General features: G+C 38.4%; 1 protein-coding gene across 3 annotated transcripts in view; it reads left to right on the top strand.

The window, feature by feature from the left end:
- The first annotated feature begins 1,019 nt into the window (after positions 1-1,019).
- Positions 1,020-20,518, top strand: part of SMARCA1 (SWI/SNF related, matrix associated, actin dependent regulator of chromatin, subfamily a, member 1) — a 32,620-nt gene continuing 13,121 nt past the window's right edge. Inside the window, exons 1-19 of one of the 3 annotated variants that reach the window (XM_051789723.1) lie at positions 1,020-1,262; positions 4,846-4,932; positions 6,461-6,627; positions 7,557-7,657; positions 7,773-7,873; positions 8,165-8,344; positions 8,944-9,099; positions 9,353-9,484; positions 10,245-10,313; positions 11,070-11,179; positions 11,828-12,054; positions 12,607-12,728; positions 13,064-13,216; positions 14,615-14,747; positions 15,721-15,869; positions 16,479-16,598; positions 17,771-17,881; positions 18,069-18,182; positions 20,072-20,194. In XM_051789723.1, the coding sequence (XP_051645683.1) occupies positions 1,164-1,262; positions 4,846-4,932; positions 6,461-6,627; positions 7,557-7,657; positions 7,773-7,873; positions 8,165-8,344; positions 8,944-9,099; positions 9,353-9,484; positions 10,245-10,313; positions 11,070-11,179; positions 11,828-12,054; positions 12,607-12,728; positions 13,064-13,216; positions 14,615-14,747; positions 15,721-15,869; positions 16,479-16,598; positions 17,771-17,881; positions 18,069-18,182; positions 20,072-20,194 (2,454 nt within the window). In that variant the 5' untranslated portion in view covers positions 1,020-1,163. Of the gene's footprint in view, positions 1,263-1,864; positions 1,884-4,845; positions 4,933-6,460; positions 6,628-7,556; positions 7,658-7,772; positions 7,874-8,164; positions 8,345-8,943; positions 9,100-9,352; positions 9,485-10,244; positions 10,314-11,069; positions 11,180-11,827; positions 12,055-12,606; positions 12,729-13,063; positions 13,217-14,614; positions 14,748-15,720; positions 15,870-16,478; positions 16,599-17,770; positions 17,882-18,068; positions 18,183-20,071; positions 20,195-20,518 lie in introns of those variants that run through there. The other 2 variants (XM_051789722.1, XM_051789731.1) reach the window with 2 other exon arrangements.

The following is a 20,518-nucleotide window of genomic DNA, read 5'->3' on the forward strand; positions in this document are numbered from 1 at the left end:
AAGGATTGTTTTGGGATCCTTTAGCAATATGACCAAGGTTACAGCTCAGCAGCTGAGAATCTGAATGTCTTGCATTGACAGTCAGAAATACATGCATTGCCAGTAACTAAATCGAATGGCTTCATAAGTGCAATTTTCAACAGAAATATGCAAACACTGCTGAATTTAAAATGGCTCAAGAAAAAAAACCACATATGTTTTTTCCTGTAAGCTATTCTTGCTTTGGGAGCTCCACTGGTACCTCTGCAGATGTTAGGAGATGTTTTTCTCTCTAGTACAGCCTGGGGCACTTAGGAAAACACACTTGCCATTTGCAACAGGGTTTGGAACCACTGGGCTGAGTAAAAAGCAGCATGGGCAGCAGGTGGAGGGAGGGGATTCTGCCCCTCTGCTCTGCTCTGGTGAGACCCCACCATCCAGCCCTGGAGTCCCCAGCACGAGGATATGGATGTGTTGGAGTGAGCCCGGAGGAGGCCACGAAAATGCTCCGAAGTCTGAAAAATCTGAGAGCTGGGACTGTCCAGCCTGGAGAGGAGCAGCCTCCAGGGACACCTCATTGTCCTCTTAAAGGGGACATATAAAAAAGATGGACAGCGACTTTCTGTGCGGGCAGATAGTTATAGGACAAGGGGGAACAGTTTTAAACTAAAAGAGGAGAGATTTAGATGGGATATTAAGAAGAAATTCTTTAATGGGGGTGTGGGGGGGATAGTGAGACACTGGAACAGGTTGCCTATGGAAGCTGTGGATGCCCCATCCCTGTAAGTGTTCAAGGTTAGGCTGGACGGGGCTTGGAGCAACCTGGTCTATCGGAAGGTGTCCCTGCCCGTGGCAGGGGGTTGGAACGAGATGATCTTTAAGGTCCCTTCCAACCCAACCCATTCCGTGACTCCCCGTAGCGGCCCTGGCCGCTCTCTCTCCTGTGAGCTGCGGTGTCACTCGAGAGGGCGGGAGGCAGCAAGGCCTCCGCGGGCCGCCCGTTGTGCAGCGCCCGGCGGGCACCGCTCGGGCACCGCTCCGGGCTCCCCGCTGGACCCTCCCGGTGCCGCCCCCGCCCCGCTCCCCTCACACGGCCCGGCCCCGTCAGTATCGCGAGAGCCGCGCGCGGGCCGGGGGAGGGAGGGGCGGTGGGGCCGCCCCCGCCCCGGGACCGCCGAGGAGACATGGACATGGACCCGAACCTGGGCCCCGGCCCCGCCGAGGAGCCCCGCGCCTCCACATCCACCGCCCCCGCCGCCGCGCAGGACCCCGGCGCCGAGGAGGTACCGCGCCGGGAGGGCCCTGCGGGTGGTGGGAGCGCACCGGGCCCCGCCGCCCCCTCCTGCGGCCGCTGCTCGGGCCGCGCCGCCCCGGCCCTGAGGCCTCCCGGGCCCCTCCGCACCCGCCGTGAGGGCTCTGCGGGCCGGCCCCGCCCGGACACACCCCTGGCCCCGCGCCGGTCCCTCAGCATCGTCGTGGCATCACCGCCCGCTTGCGGTGCCCCCGGCCCGGCCCTGCGGCCCGGACACGCCGGTGCCGGGGTCGCTCAGCCCCCGCTCCCCTGCGGACCCCCCGCACCCCGAGCGCTCCTGCAGGACCCGTCCTCGGGAGCCCCGCTATTTCCCTTCCCCAGTCCCCAGGGAAAGCTGGGACGCTTTCCATGGAAGAACCGGCATCTCCGAGTGCCGGCGGTGGGAGTGTGTGGCCGGGCCGAGGGGTTCGAGGCTGACCCGCTCCGCCCCAGCCCGCACGGCTCGGGGTGTTCTCCTGCCCGGCTCGAGTGCCCTGGTGCAGAGCACAGCCCTCGAACGAGCGCGTAGGGCTGCCAGCTGGCTCTCGTTAGTTTTTTTGGAAGAAAGACAGAAGGCTAAGGCACAAGGAATGTAAAAAAGTGACGTATTCAGGTATCCTTGGAAACTGAACAAGGTTCAACCTGAAGAGTGAATCTTATAAAAACTTAGTAAGAATGAGGACTGTCCATTTCTGGTATTGGAGAAAATTGCAGAACTACTGATAACAGTGCAATCGGAATTTTTAGCCCTGTTACTGAAAGTCTGTTTTTGTCTGTAAGGAACACTTGAGGCTTTCATTACTTATGTGTACAGACACAGTGCAGTGTAATTCTGAGCATTGCCTGGTTGTTCACGGGAAAATGTTTAAGGGCTATTTCTCTATTAGATACAACTTATTCTGCAAAATTTTATGCATGTGAACTGATGAAAAGTCAGTACTAAATGTTTAGGAATGCCTGCATGGAGAAATCATTTGAAAGCAGTGAATGGTTTCAGATATTATCAACTTTATGCTACTGAGCCATACTGGGCAGTATCGTAGAATTATAGGATGTCCTGAGCTGGGAGGGACTCACAAGGAGCATTAACATCCAGCTCCTGGCCCCGCACAGCACAGCCCCAGGAATCCCACCATGTACCTGAGAGTGTTGTCCAAACACTTCTTGAACTCTGTCAGGCTTGACTGCTTGGGCACAGCTGTGACTATTTCTCTGGGGAGCCTGTTCCAGTACCCAGCCACCCTCTGGGTGAAGCACCTTTTCCTAATATTCAGCCTCAACCTCCCCTGACACAACCTCATGCTGTGCCCCTCTGCTTCCCTGCCCAGGCTGAACAAGCCAAGTGGCCTCACCTGCTCCTTGTATGGCTTCCCCTCCAGGCCCTTCACAATCTTCTTTATGCCTTTTGAGTTCTTATTCCCAGTCATTTGTTGACGGTTTGTGGGGCCTTCTCAGTTTAGGACTGTTACACTTACCAGGTAGAAATTTCCCACCCTAATACTAGTAGCACTATTTAGGGTAGTTATCAGAGATTTTACAGGGGGGTATTTTGTATCCTTGGAATACTCAGGATCTGTTATTTTTGAAACTGCTGCGTGGTTGTGTTTCTTTGTGAGGTGTTTAAATGACATCATTTTTCAGGGGACTGTCTTATTTGCTAATGGAAACTTTCTAGAGTAGAGGCAAATTGTTACCAGCGAGTTTCCTGAGTTAAAAATGAAAGTATTTTTTTGCTGGTTAATTGCACTGAGACATGTCCTGTTCCCTGACAAGTCAGGCCTCTAAGTGATGAAGATACATTGTGTAAAGTTTCTAGGGAAAAACTCTCACAGACCTGATGAAATGTTTTGTGGTTCTGTGTTGTAGGAGGTACATGGTCCAGTTTTTAGTGAGAAGTATTCTTATATCAAAATGTAATCATTGTCAGGATGTAGATTTCTGTAGCTCAGAACATTATGCAGAAGCAAGTTTGGATATGATGCTTATCCCTACCACCTGCCTGGCTCCACCAGCACGAAATAGTATTTTAGTGAAACTGCAGCATATTGTCTTCCCCTGTAAGTTATGAGGAGGAGAAGGGAAACAGGAATGCATGTATCTTCTTTGTCTCTTTCATCAGCTTTTGATAATCTCCTGTTTGTTATTTCTGATACATTGGGAGCCATTAATGTTCAACAGAAACACTGCAGTGAGAAGCAGGGGTGGGAAAGCAGGGAAACTGTCTTTTATCTTGAAAGGTAATGTATAGGATGTGATTTTATAGTGCTGTGGCTGCAGTAACTTTACATGTCAGCTTGTTTGCTACTTTAACTCAGAATGTGTTATTCACAAATACTTATTGCAGAATAAATTTGATTTGGATGCCACCATAAGTTTTATTCTTCTGGGGAAATCTGAGTAACAACAGAACTGGCATTGCAGCCATCTGCCTTGGGGCTTAGAAAGATAATATTGCATTGCAATTTACTTGGAAAACTTTCAGTTAAAAAGGATACTCATAATACTGAGTTGTTCTGCTTGAAGAACTGTATATTTATCACTAACAGTTCTGAAAGTTAAGTGTAATGTTGCTTGACAGACTTTTGGTACATTTTGGATTCGTTTTGCTACTTGACCCTGAATAGTTTTGATTAATTATTATTTTAATTTAATGTATTTATGGGAGGCTGATACGTAAAGCAAATTAAGATTCTGCAATGTTACATTTTATACAGACATGAACTTTGACAGTTCCTTTCGGTTTATTCAGAGCATATAAAAAACAGTTTTATAATTTAATGCATCTCAAAATATATTTTTTTTATTGGCAGGAGGTGTGTAAAAAGGCACACTTCAAAGGCAAATTAGGAAAACTTTCCTAAATTAGGGGAAAAAATCCACCAAACATTTTGCCAGTATCAAAGTTGTGATAAACCTGCTTTGAGCTTCCCAACTGAAGACAGAAATGAATCTTATAAACTACAAAAGTCAGCCATTTTAGTTACAGTTGCTGAAATTTGTTTCATGTGTAGTAAATAAGGTAGTTCAGGGAGTGGTTGCTGCATGAATTGATTTGGTTGTTAATTTCTATCTCTTCCTATCCATATGCCTAAGTGTAGTTAAGCTGTGTTTCCAATTGAACTTGTGACTATTTATCTAGAAGTGAAAACAAACAAACAAAACTCAACAAAGATGCATCAGAAACTTACAGTTAGGAATCTGACATTAAGAAATCACATTTAATGTTTTAAAATGTCTTTTCAATATATTAATGATACATTTATAGCAAGATCTCTGTGAAAAAATTAAACTTTGTTCTCTTTCAGTAATTTCTTTCAGTGCTTTCAACATGGATCTTACTTGTAGAGATAAACACAAGGATGAGACGAATCTCCAGCTTTCTTTTTTTCTAATCATATCTCCTCTTTAATTTCATCATGGATATCATGTTCTGCTTTTGGTGAAATAATATAATTAATGCGTAATAATAGCATACTTACCATGTAGTTTGTAGGTTTGTTCAGTTTGATATCTTTTTGCTAAAAAAACTATATAGGAAGCTGATATTTATAAAATGTTTAACTTTTGAATTCCAGAAAAATGATCCCCCTTTTCAACTCAAACTTCCTCCAAAAGCGGCTAGACCTGAAAAAGAAGTTGACCCAGAATATGAAGAGAAGATGGTAAGTGTTTTCATGATGAAATATACTGCAGCTTTTTATGGCACTTGGTTGTTGGAACTAGATCAGCACAGTTACATGGGGTTATTGCAGCCTGAATGTGTCAGAAAAAACCCTGGCCAAATGAAGATTCATCTAAACATTAGTCCAGTGTGGTGTTTCTCACAGTGACTAACAGTAAGTATTTAGTGAAGAACAGGAGAACAGAGGAAGCAGGTAGTGGTAGTTCTGTCAAACACTGTCTCACTCGTCCAAGTATTTCTGTCTGCATGATTTCTGGAGTTGGAGGCTGTGGTTTTTATACTCAGCAGTTGTCAGTTGATTTTTGGTTTTGTGGTTTCTTTTTTAGTTATCCACTCCCTTCTGTGGTAAGGAGTTACTATTCAGTGACATTTTATATTTAGAACTCCCTGTTTTGTTTTGAATCTGTCTCTGCCAGTTTTATCTGATGACCCCTTGAGTCATGTCAGAGGCATCCTTAAGCTACTTCTTAGCTGAGAGAAATACTGAATCTCCCAGTTTTTCATCATATAAAAACATAAAGGTTTTAAATATTGATATCCTGTAATAATTGTGCCATAACAATGCAAAAGATACCTGTCCATGACATGAAGGAAGGGAGCTTGTAGTGCTGGAGAGGAGATGTAACAGAGTAGCTTCTGTGTGACAAAGAGACAGAAGCCAGGAGGACATTGCAAGGCTTGTTCTTGAATGATACATGTAGTAAGTTCTTGGTTTAAGCTGGTATCTGTATCTTGTTGTATTTTTCTTAAAAGCTTTAATGTTAAATGGATGCCTAATAATTACAGTAGAGTCTGAAAGGATTGGATACCATGGAAGTCAGGGAAGAGTATCACTCTTAAACATACTTGTATGAATGAATACTTAATGTTTAGCCAAAGAGAAGACACACAAATCTGTTTGTTGGGAATGAGTTGAGTAAATAGCTAAACTTGTTTTCACAGTAATACGTGGTGAATTTACAGCTTTCCTAAATTAGCTTGTTAGTTCAGTTGTTCTAGGAGGCAAAGGGATCGGATATCAAAAGAATCTACCTTTCATCAGGGAAGAAATAGTAATTTTTTCCAGGAGATCTCTGTGAAGGTGTTTCTGTGCCGGTCGGTGCTGTGCTGTTAAGGAAACGCAGTGTCCTCGTGTGGCGAGATCGCGCATTGCGCGTCAGGCTCATTTTGCTGCCCTTTTCTTTGGCTGGTGTTACTGCTGGGGGGGCACTTCCATGGCTGTTACCTGCAGAAAGGCTCTCTGTGGTTTGTGTTTTTTTTGGAAATGTTATGGTGCAGAACTGCTATTTCACTCTTGTAGTTTTTATCATGATATATAAATGACATCACATGAAAATTGCTTCAAGTGGTACAGTGTTACATGAAGCTTAGAAATGTTGTTGAGAAGCTGATAACAATTGCATTCTGTCAGACAGTGTCTGAATTCTGTTTTTCAATAAAAATACATTTTTATAAAGAAAAGTTATCTTTTTTTTTTTTTAAATTCTCTTCCCCACTTTGCAAACTAGAAAGCAGATCGAGCAAAAAGGTTTGAATTCCTCCTGAAGCAGACAGAACTTTTTGCACATTTTATTCAACCTGCAGCACAAAAATCACCAACATCTCCATTGAAAGTCAAGCTGGGACGGCCACGGATGAAGAAAGATGAAAAACAGAGTTTGATTTCAGCTGGGGAGTAGGTTTTATTTTTTTTTCTGACTTCTTACAGTTTCAAGTAACTTATGCTTTTTAACATATCTGTTTAATTTGCATAGAGATTATTGTACTTTCGGTAAATCCAGAACTTTTCCTGTTAATGGTGTATCAGTTTCTTTAAAAGCTGGTTGGTGTGTGCATGCTGATCCATCAGTGTTAATATGACCTTGGATCAGAAATGCCCTTGTAAACCAAATTGCCTGATTCTTGCCACTTACAATGCTTTGGTCTGTATTGTGGGGGGATATTGGAGCACATGAATTGAATTTCTTTTGTGTGATGTTGAATTAGAGGTGCACTCCAGAAGTGCTCCAGATGTGCTCCAGCTGCTGGTGAACAAGTCAGTGGGACCAGAGTGGAGCTAGACCAGGTTAAAACAAGACAGTATGGATGAGTGGGGATGTTGGATCCTCAGCACAAATTTTCTTGCTCTGCCAGTCTGTCTGTATTAAGTATTGCAGGCAGAGCCTGCATGCAGTGCCTCTGAGGGGTTTTGGAATAACAAACAACTAGGTTTTGGAATGTTTGCAAAATGACATTCTATTTTATAAATTTTTAATTTTTTTTTTAATTTGAATATGTGATTCTTCTGAACGTTGTAGTTATCAAGTAACTGAGTCTAAGGCCACCACTGATGTGTCTTGTATTTCTATGTTGCTCATTAAAAAGTGCCTTAGAGAACTCACAATACTTGTTGTCAGATTATAGTTACAGCTCTGGAGGAGAGGGTTTTATATCAGCCTTTCTAACTAAAGCTGGAATGACCCCTAAGGAATAACTTATTAACAGAACACTAGAACGTACCCATTGCAGATCAATGATTGCTTCTGTTGTAATTTGTGTTTTGAGTTTGCAGTCAGTGTATTGAAATTATTTTGTATAAACACGACTCTTGGGTTCTTCCTTTAGGTACCGTCACCGGCGCACGGAGCAAGAGGAAGATGAGGAGCTGTTGTCCGAGAGTCGGAAAACATCTAATGTGTGTATTCGCTTCGAGGAGTCCCCCTCCTGTAAGTACTGTATCAACACTTCTCCAGCTGCTTTGATGTAATTAAGATCTGAGCAGAACACAATTAAAATGTTCTACTTAGTATTTTTCTACTTAGAGGAATCTTACGTTTACAGATGTGAAAGGAGGAACTCTAAGAGATTATCAGGTTAGAGGTTTGAACTGGATGATCTCATTGTATGAAAATGGTGTTAATGGCATTCTGGCAGATGAAATGGTAAGCAGTCATCTTTTGGAATTTTTGTGGCAATTATTGAGCAAAATGCAACATTAAAGTGCTTATAGTATTTAATGTATGTGCAGTAGTATGCATCATTCTACAGTAGTTTGATTTTCAAATCTGAAATTGTAATACAATGAAAGAAATTTTATTGCAAACGTTTGCTATCCGGTTTGCTTTGAACAACTTAAATGGCAGAATTACATAGCAGGAAAATTGTTCAAAATTATTTCTGTATGGTATTTCACTTCAGCAGGTTTCTTTCCCCCCCCCTCTTTGCCAATGCAGGGTCTTGGTAAGACTCTGCAAACAATAGCATTACTAGGCTATCTGAAGCATTACCGAAACATTCCTGGGCCACACATGGTCCTGGTCCCAAAATCAACTCTGCACAACTGGATGAATGAGTTCAAGCGCTGGGTTCCATCATTACGTGCTGTTTGCCTTATCGGGGATAAAGATGCCAGGGTAAGTGTTGTACAGTTCAATAATGTTTCCATTATTTTGCAAAAATATCATTTGGGTATGTGGAATTCTCTCTAAGCTAATTACTTTATTACAGTATATTTTAATAATCTCTAACTATATTAATGTTGAAAATGCAAAATGTTATGCTTGTAACTATGAAGAAAAAGTACAAAAGTACATCTTGCAAAACAGAGAGGGGGCAGAGGAATGAGGTACTTAAGAAAGAGAAAAGATGAGTGGGTTATGTGAATTGCGTTGAAACACTTCTGTGGATTGTGTCTTTGGACAAGTTAGAGTTTTTTTTCCCTACTGGTTGTATGTACTGTGTTTAAATTACAGAGGAATTATGCTGAAGAGTAAATACTTAATTTTGAATAGGAGATCATTTGTGTTTTGCTTAATCCCAGCTTTCTCTGTGCCTGAAATACAAAGGATTGAAGGGTTTTGTTACAGTATCTTTCAATTACTGAAAAGATGTTTCATAGTCTTTTGTGTGCTAGTTTAGTTCATCAGTAATGTTGGTGGAAAGAGTTTTCACTGAATGTCATATAAATTGTTCATATTTATAAGTGTTTATTAATCTAGTTCTTCTGCTTTAGGCTGCATTTATCCGTGATGTTATGATGCCTGGTGAATGGGATGTTTGTGTTACATCATATGAAATGGTAATTAAAGAGAAATCAGTCTTCAAAAAATTTAACTGGAGGTACCTGGTAATCGATGAAGCCCACAGAATAAAGAATGAGAAGTCTAAGGTAAACTTGAAATTGTTTGATGCTTTGAAATTAGTTCAATACAAAAAGATTCCATCTGATTTGTGCAGATTTTAAGTGTCAGGTGTGGTGTTTTTCAAAATAAAAACCATAAGCTATTGGGTGGTAAATATGAATTTCATGGGTAGCTCACTGTCTCTAAATTTTATTGACATTGTCTTAGGTGTCAGAAACTGATGAAGATTCACTGTGCTTATCTGTACATGGTGATGATAACTATTTGTTGTATTTCTAGCTGTCAGAGATTGTACGTGAGTTCAAGACAACAAATCGATTGCTGCTTACAGGAACTCCTTTACAGAACAACCTCCACGAGCTGTGGGCATTACTCAATTTTCTGTTACCTGATGTCTTCAATTCTGCAGACGTAAGTTGATGTTCGGAAGTACAGTGTTGGTCTTGGTATTTTGATTCCCAGGCTGCTGTCTGTAGAGGAGAAGAATGAACAGCCTAGTAAGAGACATAGGTTGTGGAAAACCTGGATTCAGGAGAAGCTCTGTGTCTTACCAAACTGTAGACTGCTTTTGCTCTGCCTAGTTAAAACAGCGCATTCTGTTAGTGTAGATAAGGCCTCAGAATAGTAATAGCAAATGTAATATTTTAAATAGTTCAATAATTATGCAAAATTTGGGAAAGAACTGAAGAATTAAGAATGTGAAACATCCAAGTAGGCATAAGCCTTTTTTTGTGTAGAATTTGAGTAACCTTTCTCCTCCTTTACTGTTAATGTTTCCTTATACTTGTATTGCTTACTTCCATTATTTTTACTCTGTTGTCCATCTCATTACTTAAGGACTCAGGATTCTTTTTCTTTTTTTAACTTCTTGCCCCATCGTTACACAAGCACTGAGGAGAAGGACTTGGACACGGCAGTGATGAGCATGGAATGCTGTTGTAAATGAAGCAGAGTAATAGTATTTTATCTGCAGAGTTATGCAGTTGACTTGAATGTTATAACATGCTGGGGAACAGACATAGCATTGCAGACTGATTTTTCTTTCACTCACAGAAGTCATTTGTCCCAAGATTTATGCCACTCTCAGCTAGAATGAAAGAGAGTCAATATGTGTCTGTTACAAGTACAGATGATAAACTGTTCATACTGATTGTGCTGTTTCTCACCACAGGATTTTGACTCATGGTTCGACACTAAAAATTGTCTCGGTGATCAGAAACTTGTGGAAAGACTTCATGCTGTAAGTAATTAAAGCTGTAATCACATGCCATCGTTAGCATGCACAGTGTAAAAGAGAAAACTGAATTATTTGCCCCTCATCTCAGAGTTGCGAAGATGAACGTGAGGTATTTAGTTCCAGAACTGCCTGGCAGAATTTTCATGAATTAAATATTGGAACTTACTATTGTAGATACCGCTTTTTGTACCATTACTGTTTGAAGCAGACAAAGTCTGAACATAAAATGTGAAAATGAAGACTTTTGAGATCTTTTTGAAACCACTTATTATCGTGAATGGTATCTGATGCACGTCATGCTAGTCTGAATAAAGGCATGCCTTTACCTTGTTTTACTGTGCATGAGATAAAAGACATTTTTCATCTTACAGTAACAAAACAAATCAGAGAAACTACAACATACATTGCTTATATTTGAAATGTTGGTGTGTTTTGTATATGCTGCTAGTGGAAATGAAACAGAGCTTAGGTTAAAAAGAAATAGATTTTATAAGCTTATGGGTTTGGCCCCTGCTTAGGATAACAACTGGGAAGAATGTGGCAATTCTTACCTAGGGTTGCATATTTATGTGTGAACTTAGTCATTACTGGACAACTCTCTTTTGCAGACTTTAGCAGAATTTTTCTGAAGGAGTCACCATGACAGCAATAGATATTGGTTAGTTCTGAATACATACCACACAACTGAGTCTATTAATTTTGTATTTGAGGCAATCAACTTTATACATTTATCTGTATAAAACCCCTTAATTTGTGTAGGTTTTGAAACCATTTCTATTGCGTCGTATAAAAGGTGAAGTTGAAAAGAGTTTGCCTCCAAAGAAGGAAGTAAAAATTTATCTTGGACTCAGCAAAATGCAGAGAGAATGGTGAGTTATTTACATCATAGTAAGATTCTTTTCTGATACACACATTGATGTTATTTTTCTTCTTATAATTGAGTGTTAAGAAAGAGAAACCTGTATTTGAGGCTTTTTTAAAAAACGCACAAGTTAAAAAGAACTCAGGAAGGCCAATGAAAAGAGCTGGGAGGAAGAAAGCAGAATTGTTTTTCCTTCCTTAAGTTTGTTTGAAAGAACATGTGCCTCCTAAGCTTCCTCCTTTGATTCAAGTATATATGCACCAGTAAAAATCTCACCTGAAATTAAAATAAAACTTTGAGGAGCTACATACCCAGAAAAAATGTGAGGAAAAGGAGGCAGATCAGTGTAGCAGCTTCTGTCAAATAAGTGATATATTTAATTCACTGTGTACTACTGAAATGAAAGATAACCCAGTAAATGACAGATCACTGTCGCTTGCAAACAGATTGCCTTTCATGTTTAGGTATGGATTTATAAATTCTTATTAGTCAGACGTTTTTTGCCAAGTTTAATAATAATATAGCTCATTGTTATATAAACAAAGCAAACTCCTGCGTCCAGAAATAAGTAATTGGGATATTGCAGGGTTTCATGCATGTTTTGAATGTCAAATACAGACCTGAGAGTTTTTCAAAGTTGCCTTTAAAACTTCAGGTATACAAGGATCCTGATGAAAGATATTGATATCCTGAATTCAGCTGGGAAGATGGATAAGATGCGTCTGCTGAATATTCTGATGCAGCTGCGGAAGTGCTGTAACCATCCTTACCTGTTTGATGGTGCTGAGCCAGGCCCTCCCTACACCACTGACACGCATCTCATCACCAACAGTGGTAAAATGTTAGTGCTGGATAAACTGCTGGCAAAACTCAGAGAGCAAGGTGAGTACTGGTTATGGACAGCAGTGATCTGAGTGCTCGTTTTAAGTAAAACTACCTTTCAAAAAGAGCATAGGTTCATTCTTGTCTTCCCTCCACTGAGAAGGCATTCATTACTTTGTGAGGTTTTGTTGAAAATTAATTTTCTGTAGATCTGAGCACATGGAGGGAAAGAAGTCTTACAGAAATGATGAGTAAGACTAAAAATTTGGAGAAGCAGAAAGAAAGGAGAAAGGAAGCTCTACTCTTCCTTTCTTGAAGAAAATTTCCAATGAGAAGATTAGTTTGTCTGTGCACATCAGTTGTTACCTAATTATCTTACGATGGTTTGAAGTGTTCTGTTTCTTTGGTTGTGTATTTCTCCTGTATAATTTATCAAATAATTTGCCTTGAGTAGTTAGATCAATACCAGAAAAGTAACTTCAGAAGAGAGACGTGAGTTAGACATAGTACAGAATATTTCACATAGATTCTCAGTCATACTCTATATTAGCTCTGTGATAAGATTAATGTGAAAACATAAAACCAACAACAAAACCTTCTGTATTCTGTCAGGTTCAAGAGTTCTCCTTTTCAGTCAGATGACTCGCTTGCTGGATATTTTGGAAGACTATTGCATGTGGCGTGGATATGAATACTGCAGACTTGATGGACAGACACCACATGAAGAAAGAGAGGTATATAAACAAGAAATTAGTTTGGTTTTATGTATTAGATTATTAAGAAGTTATTATTTACATATTTATGGATAGCTACATAATTTTTTAAGGTAAAGCAAAAATGCTACACTTTTTAAAAGGCTACCAAGGGCATATTCTATGAAAAATAGAATATATTGTGGACCCAATATGGATATTTCCATTTGTGCAAATCTACAGTTTCTTACTTGGATAATTTTTTTAATATGAAAATTGAGTAAATTTAAAAGAAATTTTATTGAAAAGCCACCAACAGTTTGGAAATTTGTTTGAAAGATCTGATACTTAATCGACACCACATTTTTTTCTTTTAGGAAGCAATAGACACATTTAATGCTCCCAACAGCAGTAAATTCATTTTCATGCTGAGTACCAGAGCTGGAGGTCTTGGAATTAATTTGGCAACTGCTGATGTGGTTATTCTCTATGATTCAGATTGGAACCCTCAAGTAGATCTGCAAGCCATGGTGGGTTGACTCCCTAATACACGTTCGTTTGTTGAAGTTGTCAATGTTCTGTTTTGTACAACTCTTTTCAAAACTCACATTTTTGTTATTTTTCTTTACTTTTTGTATACACAAGACAGTAGCAAGAAACTGAGGAATTGAATGAAAAGGCATGAATAGAATTTGTGGAAGTAACTGTAGGTTTTTGTCTGAATTATTTTCATAATGACAGATTACTTCTATTGAAATACTGTATCAATATTGTTTATAGAATCATTCTAATATCTGTCTTTCCAGAAAAGAACAGTAAGTGAATAACAGAGGACTGTTTCCAAAGTAAATGATTAAAAACATGCAGCCTTATATTTCTCTTATTTGAAAAATTTATGCTTTTGCAACCCACCTTGTTTCTGCATAAACATAAAATCATTCAGTGGTGATGCTGGGGAAAAAAAAAGTTATCTTTGGGTAAAACATACTAAAATCTTCTCTTTCTGAGTGCTGAATGTAAAAAAAAAAAGTCTGTAATTTGTTTCATGTGGAATAAAAATCACATGATCCTTCTTGCGTGATTGGGAGGGTGGGTATTTGTTCAGTGGTTTATAATATTTAATTTTTTTTTTAATGCACCTTAACTCATCAAATATTTCATGTGAATAGCTCATCCTTTTGATATGCATGCTGACTGCCAATAGTAGACCAACTTCCTGGAAGCTGATGAGTGTGATTTGTGAACTTAAGTAGGGTTTTCAGGAAGAAATGAATATTATGGAGGAGAGTATAAGACTTAACAGATCATTTTTTAAGGACAGTCAGAAAGTCCTGGTACCCACAGCTTGAAGGATAGTTGTTTAACTTTTTTATTTAAGATGACAAAATATTTTTGTTCATATTTTCCAGAGAGGATAAACACAAGTTTGTCACAAACACAAATATAGTGTGTCAGTTATAAAGCTCATACTCTGTGTGTTGTACTTGTGCTGTGTCAGCTGCATGTTGATGATTTAACGTAGCTGGCTTAGGACAAGTACAGTATTGAACCTGTGGCTGCAGGAACTTTGCCCAAGGAATCAATATGCTCAAGCCAGGGATGCCAGAGTTTCATTACCTGTGTCAAGTGAGAGGATTAGTTTGAAAGCAGTGCAAATGTGTGTGTGTACTGTTGTATCCCCACTTCCCAGCTGCAGCCTAGACAGACATTAAGATGAATTTAGTGCTACAGAATGACTCAAACATAAACACTGTAACAGCCAGGTATAGGTAAATATTACTACACTGGTTTTACATTTCTGTATGCTCTTGAATAGTAGGTGAGGAAGCAAGAAGTACATGCTAGTCTGAGTCTGCTGTTTCTGCAAGCTAACTGTGTATTGCTTGTGAGTTCTTGTTGCTGAACACTCATTGATTTATGTTTGTTAGGACCGTGCGCATCGTATTGGTCAAAAGAAACCAGTACGGGTGTTCCGACTTATCACTGATAATACTGTTGAAGAGAGGATTGTAGAAAGAGCTGAAATAAAACTGAGGCTGGACTCTATAGTTATACAACAAGGTATCAACTGCTATATATGTTTGTCTGCAACAGAATTGTTCAGTCCCTTAAAGTATGGTTAAATGGCTGTACAAATGTACAGTCTTAGAGAAAGCAGGCCTTATGTATAATAGCAGTGTACTAAATCAACCCAAGAAACTCTAATGTGTAAGTTATTCACTTGTTCAGCTGAATTATTTTAAATTCTATTTCCTTAAGAATGTAGACGTAGACTTATATTAAGAGTCTAAATGAGAAAAGTAAACTACAGCTGAATAGATGTTACTTGGATTTGTGATGTATTAAAAATGAGAAAAAAAAAAAGATATGTTCCATGGCAGATAAAATAATTATATACATATGCTTCCTACCACAAAAGAATTGACTGAACATTAAAACTGCTTTGTGTATCTTTGTTTAGAAGCTCTTGGAAGAATAGTTTGTCAAAAACTAAGGTGCCCAAGCTAAGTTTTGAAGGTTACTTGTATTTCCTCGAGGGTGGGCTACTGAAAGGATAATGGTCAAAATATTGATAGCATGTTGAAGAGATGAGATAGGATAAGTGAAATTTTGGGACAGCAATTCAAATTTTGGCAAAAATATTCAGAAATTTGGATTGAAATCAGTGAAGTGAGTTTAAAGATATCAAATACTTATTAATTGTTATTACAGAATACTTTGTCATTTTTTATCCTGAAAAAAGATTGTGATCTTAAAAGTTGAGCTTTGTAAGAATAAGATCTTAAATGTAAAATTTGGATTATCTGAATGTGAAACGTTTTTGTTATGGCTTGATTTAAAGTAGTTGTTTTGTTATTTTCCCTGAAGTTCTTGATTTCCATTTATTGTCATCTCCGGTGAAATGTAATTTTTCTGTATGGTTGTTCTGTTTTTCCTTTCTTGTTCTGTCAGTGAACTAAAAAAATCCACTGTTTGCATGGTCCTACTAGACCACCTGCAATTATAACTTTCAACACATTTCTTCTAATTTTAGGGAGGCTCATAGACCAACAGTCCAACAAACTGGCAAAAGATGAAATGCTGCAGATGATCCGCCACGGAGCCACTCATGTTTTTGCTTCCAAAGATAGTGAGCTGACAGAAGAAGATATAACGACTATTTTAGAAAGAGGTGAAAAGAAGGTTAGAGAACAGTTTTGTATGGAATTCAAAATGTATCAAACACGAAATATATACGTACAAAATTGAAATGGGATCTGGTGATGTAAATTTATTTTTATGCCAAATTTTTACTATTTGTACATATTTTAAATCATATGAAAGTTTTGAAGGAGTCGAGTTGTAATTATTTTCAAGGTTCAGACTGTGTGCATCGTATCTTAAGCACGGTTTATTTTGTGGCCTTTTAAAAAAATGTAAATTTAATGCCAACAATTCTAATAGACACAAAATCTTTATGGAACTTCATTAGGGATTAGATAGCTCTGTGCAAAAATGAACTGCCATTTCAACTCCAAGGAGTTGGGCATAAATTTAATTTAAATTTAGAAGTTAAATCCTATAGTTGTAGGACTACATCCCAGCATAATAAATTTAGCTTAATGGAGAGTCTTGGAGTCAAATTGTTCTAAATTGAAAAGCACAATGGGCATCTCTCTTTACAAGAAAATGTAAGTAAAAGTTTAAAGCAGAAAGAGACATTGTGAATGTTGCAGTAATGATGAAAGCTGTATTTTTCAGGAAAGATAAAATAGCTTAAGTGAGCCTAAAAGTATCTTCCTCTCTTTTTAGACGGCTGAAATGAATGAACGGTTGCAGAAAATGGGGGAGAGCTCCTTGCGAAATTTCACTATGGACACAGAGATGAGCTTATACAACTTTGAAGGTGAAGATTACAGAGAAAAGCAAAAGGTAATTTTTCTTAGTCTTTAAGACTTAAGTTGAGAGGTGCAAGTATAAAGGCCATACTATAAATGTTATGGCTATGAAGGTTATTCTGGAGAAGTTAGGAGCTATTGAAAAACTCACTCGGCTCTGCAAAAGCGTCAATATTCTTTAAATATCATTTTTTTAAAATTAGCTCTCAGGTCCACTGATCTTTTTCATGGTAAAATCTGATAATATTGCTCAAATTTTATCCTTTCTGCAGCAAAAGTACTATGTTGCATCCTACTATACTGCTGCATTCAGCTTTATTTTACTGTCACATATCTGAGGGGGAAGACCAGACCTGATTCTGTGTGTGGATCTTGGACTTTAGTCTCGTTTTGCAGTGAAAGTTTTAGTCACAAGCATTAATGTGCACTGTTTGTACACTGATTTACGTAGTAATAGAAGGATCATCCAAACAAATAGGTAGTGCTCAGTCCCACAATGTTCCCTTTGTGTCTCTTTGTTTTTTGTGGGATGTATAGAGAAGATATCCTGAAGGTCTTACCTGGAATCAGATCTGTGAATTATTATTTGTTAACTACAAAATGCCCTTCTAGCCCAGGTTTCTTATCAATTTTGAAGAAACATTTAGAAAAATAAATTGTTTAATGAGAATATAGTGCAGTGTGTGCGTAAGGTTCTTTCTTCATGTTGATAATTTCATTACAAGAAGTAAGTTAAATACAGCATAGTCTTGAAATACACTTAAGTAACTTCAAGTGATTCAGTTAAGATTAATCTACTTTTAATGGATTTTTTGTCTATGTTATAGCCTCTGTAGATGGAGAAGCAATTTATTCATATCACAAGAAATTAGACTATTCACAGCCCAAGTCCCCAGTCCTTCCATTGTGTTTTGGTAGATGGAATCACAACCTTACTCAGGTGTCTGACACACCTAGAATACTGTAACAGGATCTGTTCTTGCCACTCCACTGCCTTGCTTGTGTATTATCTTGAATGTGTTAATCAGCTGTAGTTTCTAGCTTATTTTTGAACTCTGTTGTAGTACCTAAGTTATTGAGCACAACCAATACATTTGCCATGCAAAAATACATTCCTGTTTTGCACTGCCACTTCAGTCATTGTTCCTGTGACTTTAGGAAAGCATAAAGCTACTTAAATACCTTTTTATTCTAATCTGTGTGTAGCTGAGCATGATGGAATGGATTGAACCTCCAAAAAGAGAACGCAAAGCTAATTATGCAGTTGATGCTTATTTCAGAGAAGCCCTACGTGTTAGTGAACCAAAAGTCCCAAAGGTAAGAAGTTGACAAGTATGGAAGGCTTTTTATGTTAATCTTTTGCTACTCCTCTCCCATGTTGCATCCCGTGCTCTCACCCTCTGTATTTACAAAGTGATAGGTTGCCACTGCTGCTGAATTATTAGAATGTATTTGCACAGAAGTCAAGCTTATATAATGCTGATGTATCTGTGTATTTTTGAAGGCTCCACGACCTCCGAAACAACCAAATATTCAGGATTTTCAGTTTTTCCCACCACGGTTATTTGAACTTCTGGAAAAAGAAATTCTGTATTATCGTAAGACTATAGGATATAAGGTAATGTTGTTTGTTTTTTTTTTTCTCTTCAAACCAGTGAAAAGTATTTGTATTCCTTGTTGCAGATTTATTGCAACTTAAAACCTCTATTCCCCTGTTTCTGTTCCACTGCGGAGCAGAAAAAGTAATCTGTAATTCTTTTCTTCACTACAGATTTCATATCTGTGTAGCTTTGTGTTTTGTGGTGGGTTCCTAACAATAAAATAGAGTAGAAAAAGTCGAGACAGTTGTGACGCTTCAAATACTCAAACCCAAAAGTGTGATATGTGGTCTAACTGAGAAATATAAGGTCACCTTCCAGAGTATGACTTTTTTTGTTAAAGCTTTTGTATATCTTATGCAGAAAGTAACTTAAGATAATACTGTCTTTGTGTTGATATGAAGGTAAGTGAACTGATAATGATTTTCCTTTGATTTTGCTGGGATATAAAGGGTTTAAAGATGTGGAGAAGTCTGAATGTATTAATACTACAAAAAGGAAACCAAACAACAGACTTCTCTTTTTTTCTTTTCTTTTTAGTTCCTACTATACCTTAGTTGAATTTCTCCCTCTTCCCTGCTGACGTTACTGGACAAGTAGTGAACTCAGATTCTGTTTTAATGTTGATTATCTTTACTTCCACTGTTATTGGCTGAGTAAATCAAGTGGATCCCCTACTAGACATGTCTGTAACTTGCTTTAAAAAACCCCAAGTTTCATGGCAGGTTTCAGCAAGTAGAAATCACCTATAAAATGTGTTGGAAAACATAAACTTGTCATACAAAGCAACAGATAGAAAATTGGTGTTGCCTAAAAGTAGAATTAAAATTAGCAAAATTGTATTTTTAAGAAAAAACAGAAGGTGTCTCAGAATCTAGTTTGAAGCAAAGAGAATTTATATGGATGACAGGATAGAATTAAGCTAAGCATTAAAAGGAGTATAATTAGCTCAGGGAAAGAATTTATTCCATTAATGATCCAACAATGAAGGATGAGAGAATTGCTAATGTTGACAATATGCATGAAAACAGAGAGGTTTCCAGCCCTGTTAGTGAAACCTGTCAGACTGGATAGGTTAAACATGAATACTTGTTATCTTAAAAAGTTAGTGTAACTGTTTACTGGTGGTGAAAGTGATAAATATGATTAAATTTGTCCTTTGAAATGGAACTTTGCTTCTGATGAGACTTTATTATTAAAACTGAAAACTGCCATAAACAGTATCAGAAGGTATGAAATAGGTAGGAACTAAGCTTTATGTGTCAGTCTTAATTTAAACCATCAAAGTCAAGAAAATTTCTTAGATATTAAAAACAGCTAAACAGCTCTTAACTTACATATTTTTGCAGCAAAAGGCAATAGTTCTACAAAATCTTTACTGGACTTGTTTGCTGTTGAGTGTAGTGGAATTGCAATACACAGCTTAAAGGCCATGAATATTAAATGGGTCAGAGTGGAAAGAGATGAAATGTTGCTTGGCCTTGTTTACCTCGTGTTGTCTGTCTGGTCCTTACTTTGACTCTGTGCATAATTTCATAGGAAACCTGGCAGAACTTAGGATTTCACTGTAGTTATACAGCATTTTAAACCATTGGATGTGGGAGAGCAGGTCCTTAGCTGATGAAAAGTGCCACTGAGATCAGTGAATTGCGACAGCTTACGTGAGGTGGGGCTCTGCCCCTCACAATACCCTTAAATAGTTGTTTGTGGAAGTGGTGAGTACAGGGCATAACAAATTTATAAAAGACATTTGACAAAATCTAGTCCTATTTTTGGGAGGAAGGGTTTAAGCAATAAGATTTGATCTAGCTAAAACACATTTGGTAACTTGTACAGATCAGTACTTTTAAAGTACAGTCTTTGAAATAACAATTGCTGCACTACTGCTTTCTGATACCCCTGATTTTAGGTCCCCAGGAATCCTGATCTTCCAAATGCAGCTCAAGTACAAAAGGAGGAACAAAAGAAGATAGATGAGTCTATGCCTCTGAATACTGAGGAAACTGAAGAGAAAGAAAAACTTCTCACACAGGTAAAATAGAAAGAACTGAAGTATTTCATCATGTGTTTTTACTATGATGGAAAGTAAGTACTAATAATGGTAAATACACACAGGAAAGCTACACTGATGTTGTTGAAAGAAGAAAGTACATAACATGTAATGATTTTCCTTGGTTTTGCTTTGAGGGAGCAAAACCTTTCCTGCCCTTGGACAAATTTACTATTTCCTTGAATGTCCTTGAATGTTTCTGAGGCCAGAACTTGTATAGTAGATGCACTACCCAGCAGTACCTGCAGAAACCCAATCAGCAGGTTTCTCCTGTATACATATAGCTTGCATGGATTTTTTTAATCA

This window comes from Manacus candei, unplaced genomic scaffold (assembly GCF_025592945.1).
Source record: "Manacus candei isolate 608988 ecotype Guabito, Panama unplaced genomic scaffold, ASM2559294v1 h1tg000003l, whole genome shotgun sequence".
NCBI classification, from domain to species: Eukaryota; Metazoa; Chordata; class Aves; order Passeriformes; family Pipridae; genus Manacus; species Manacus candei.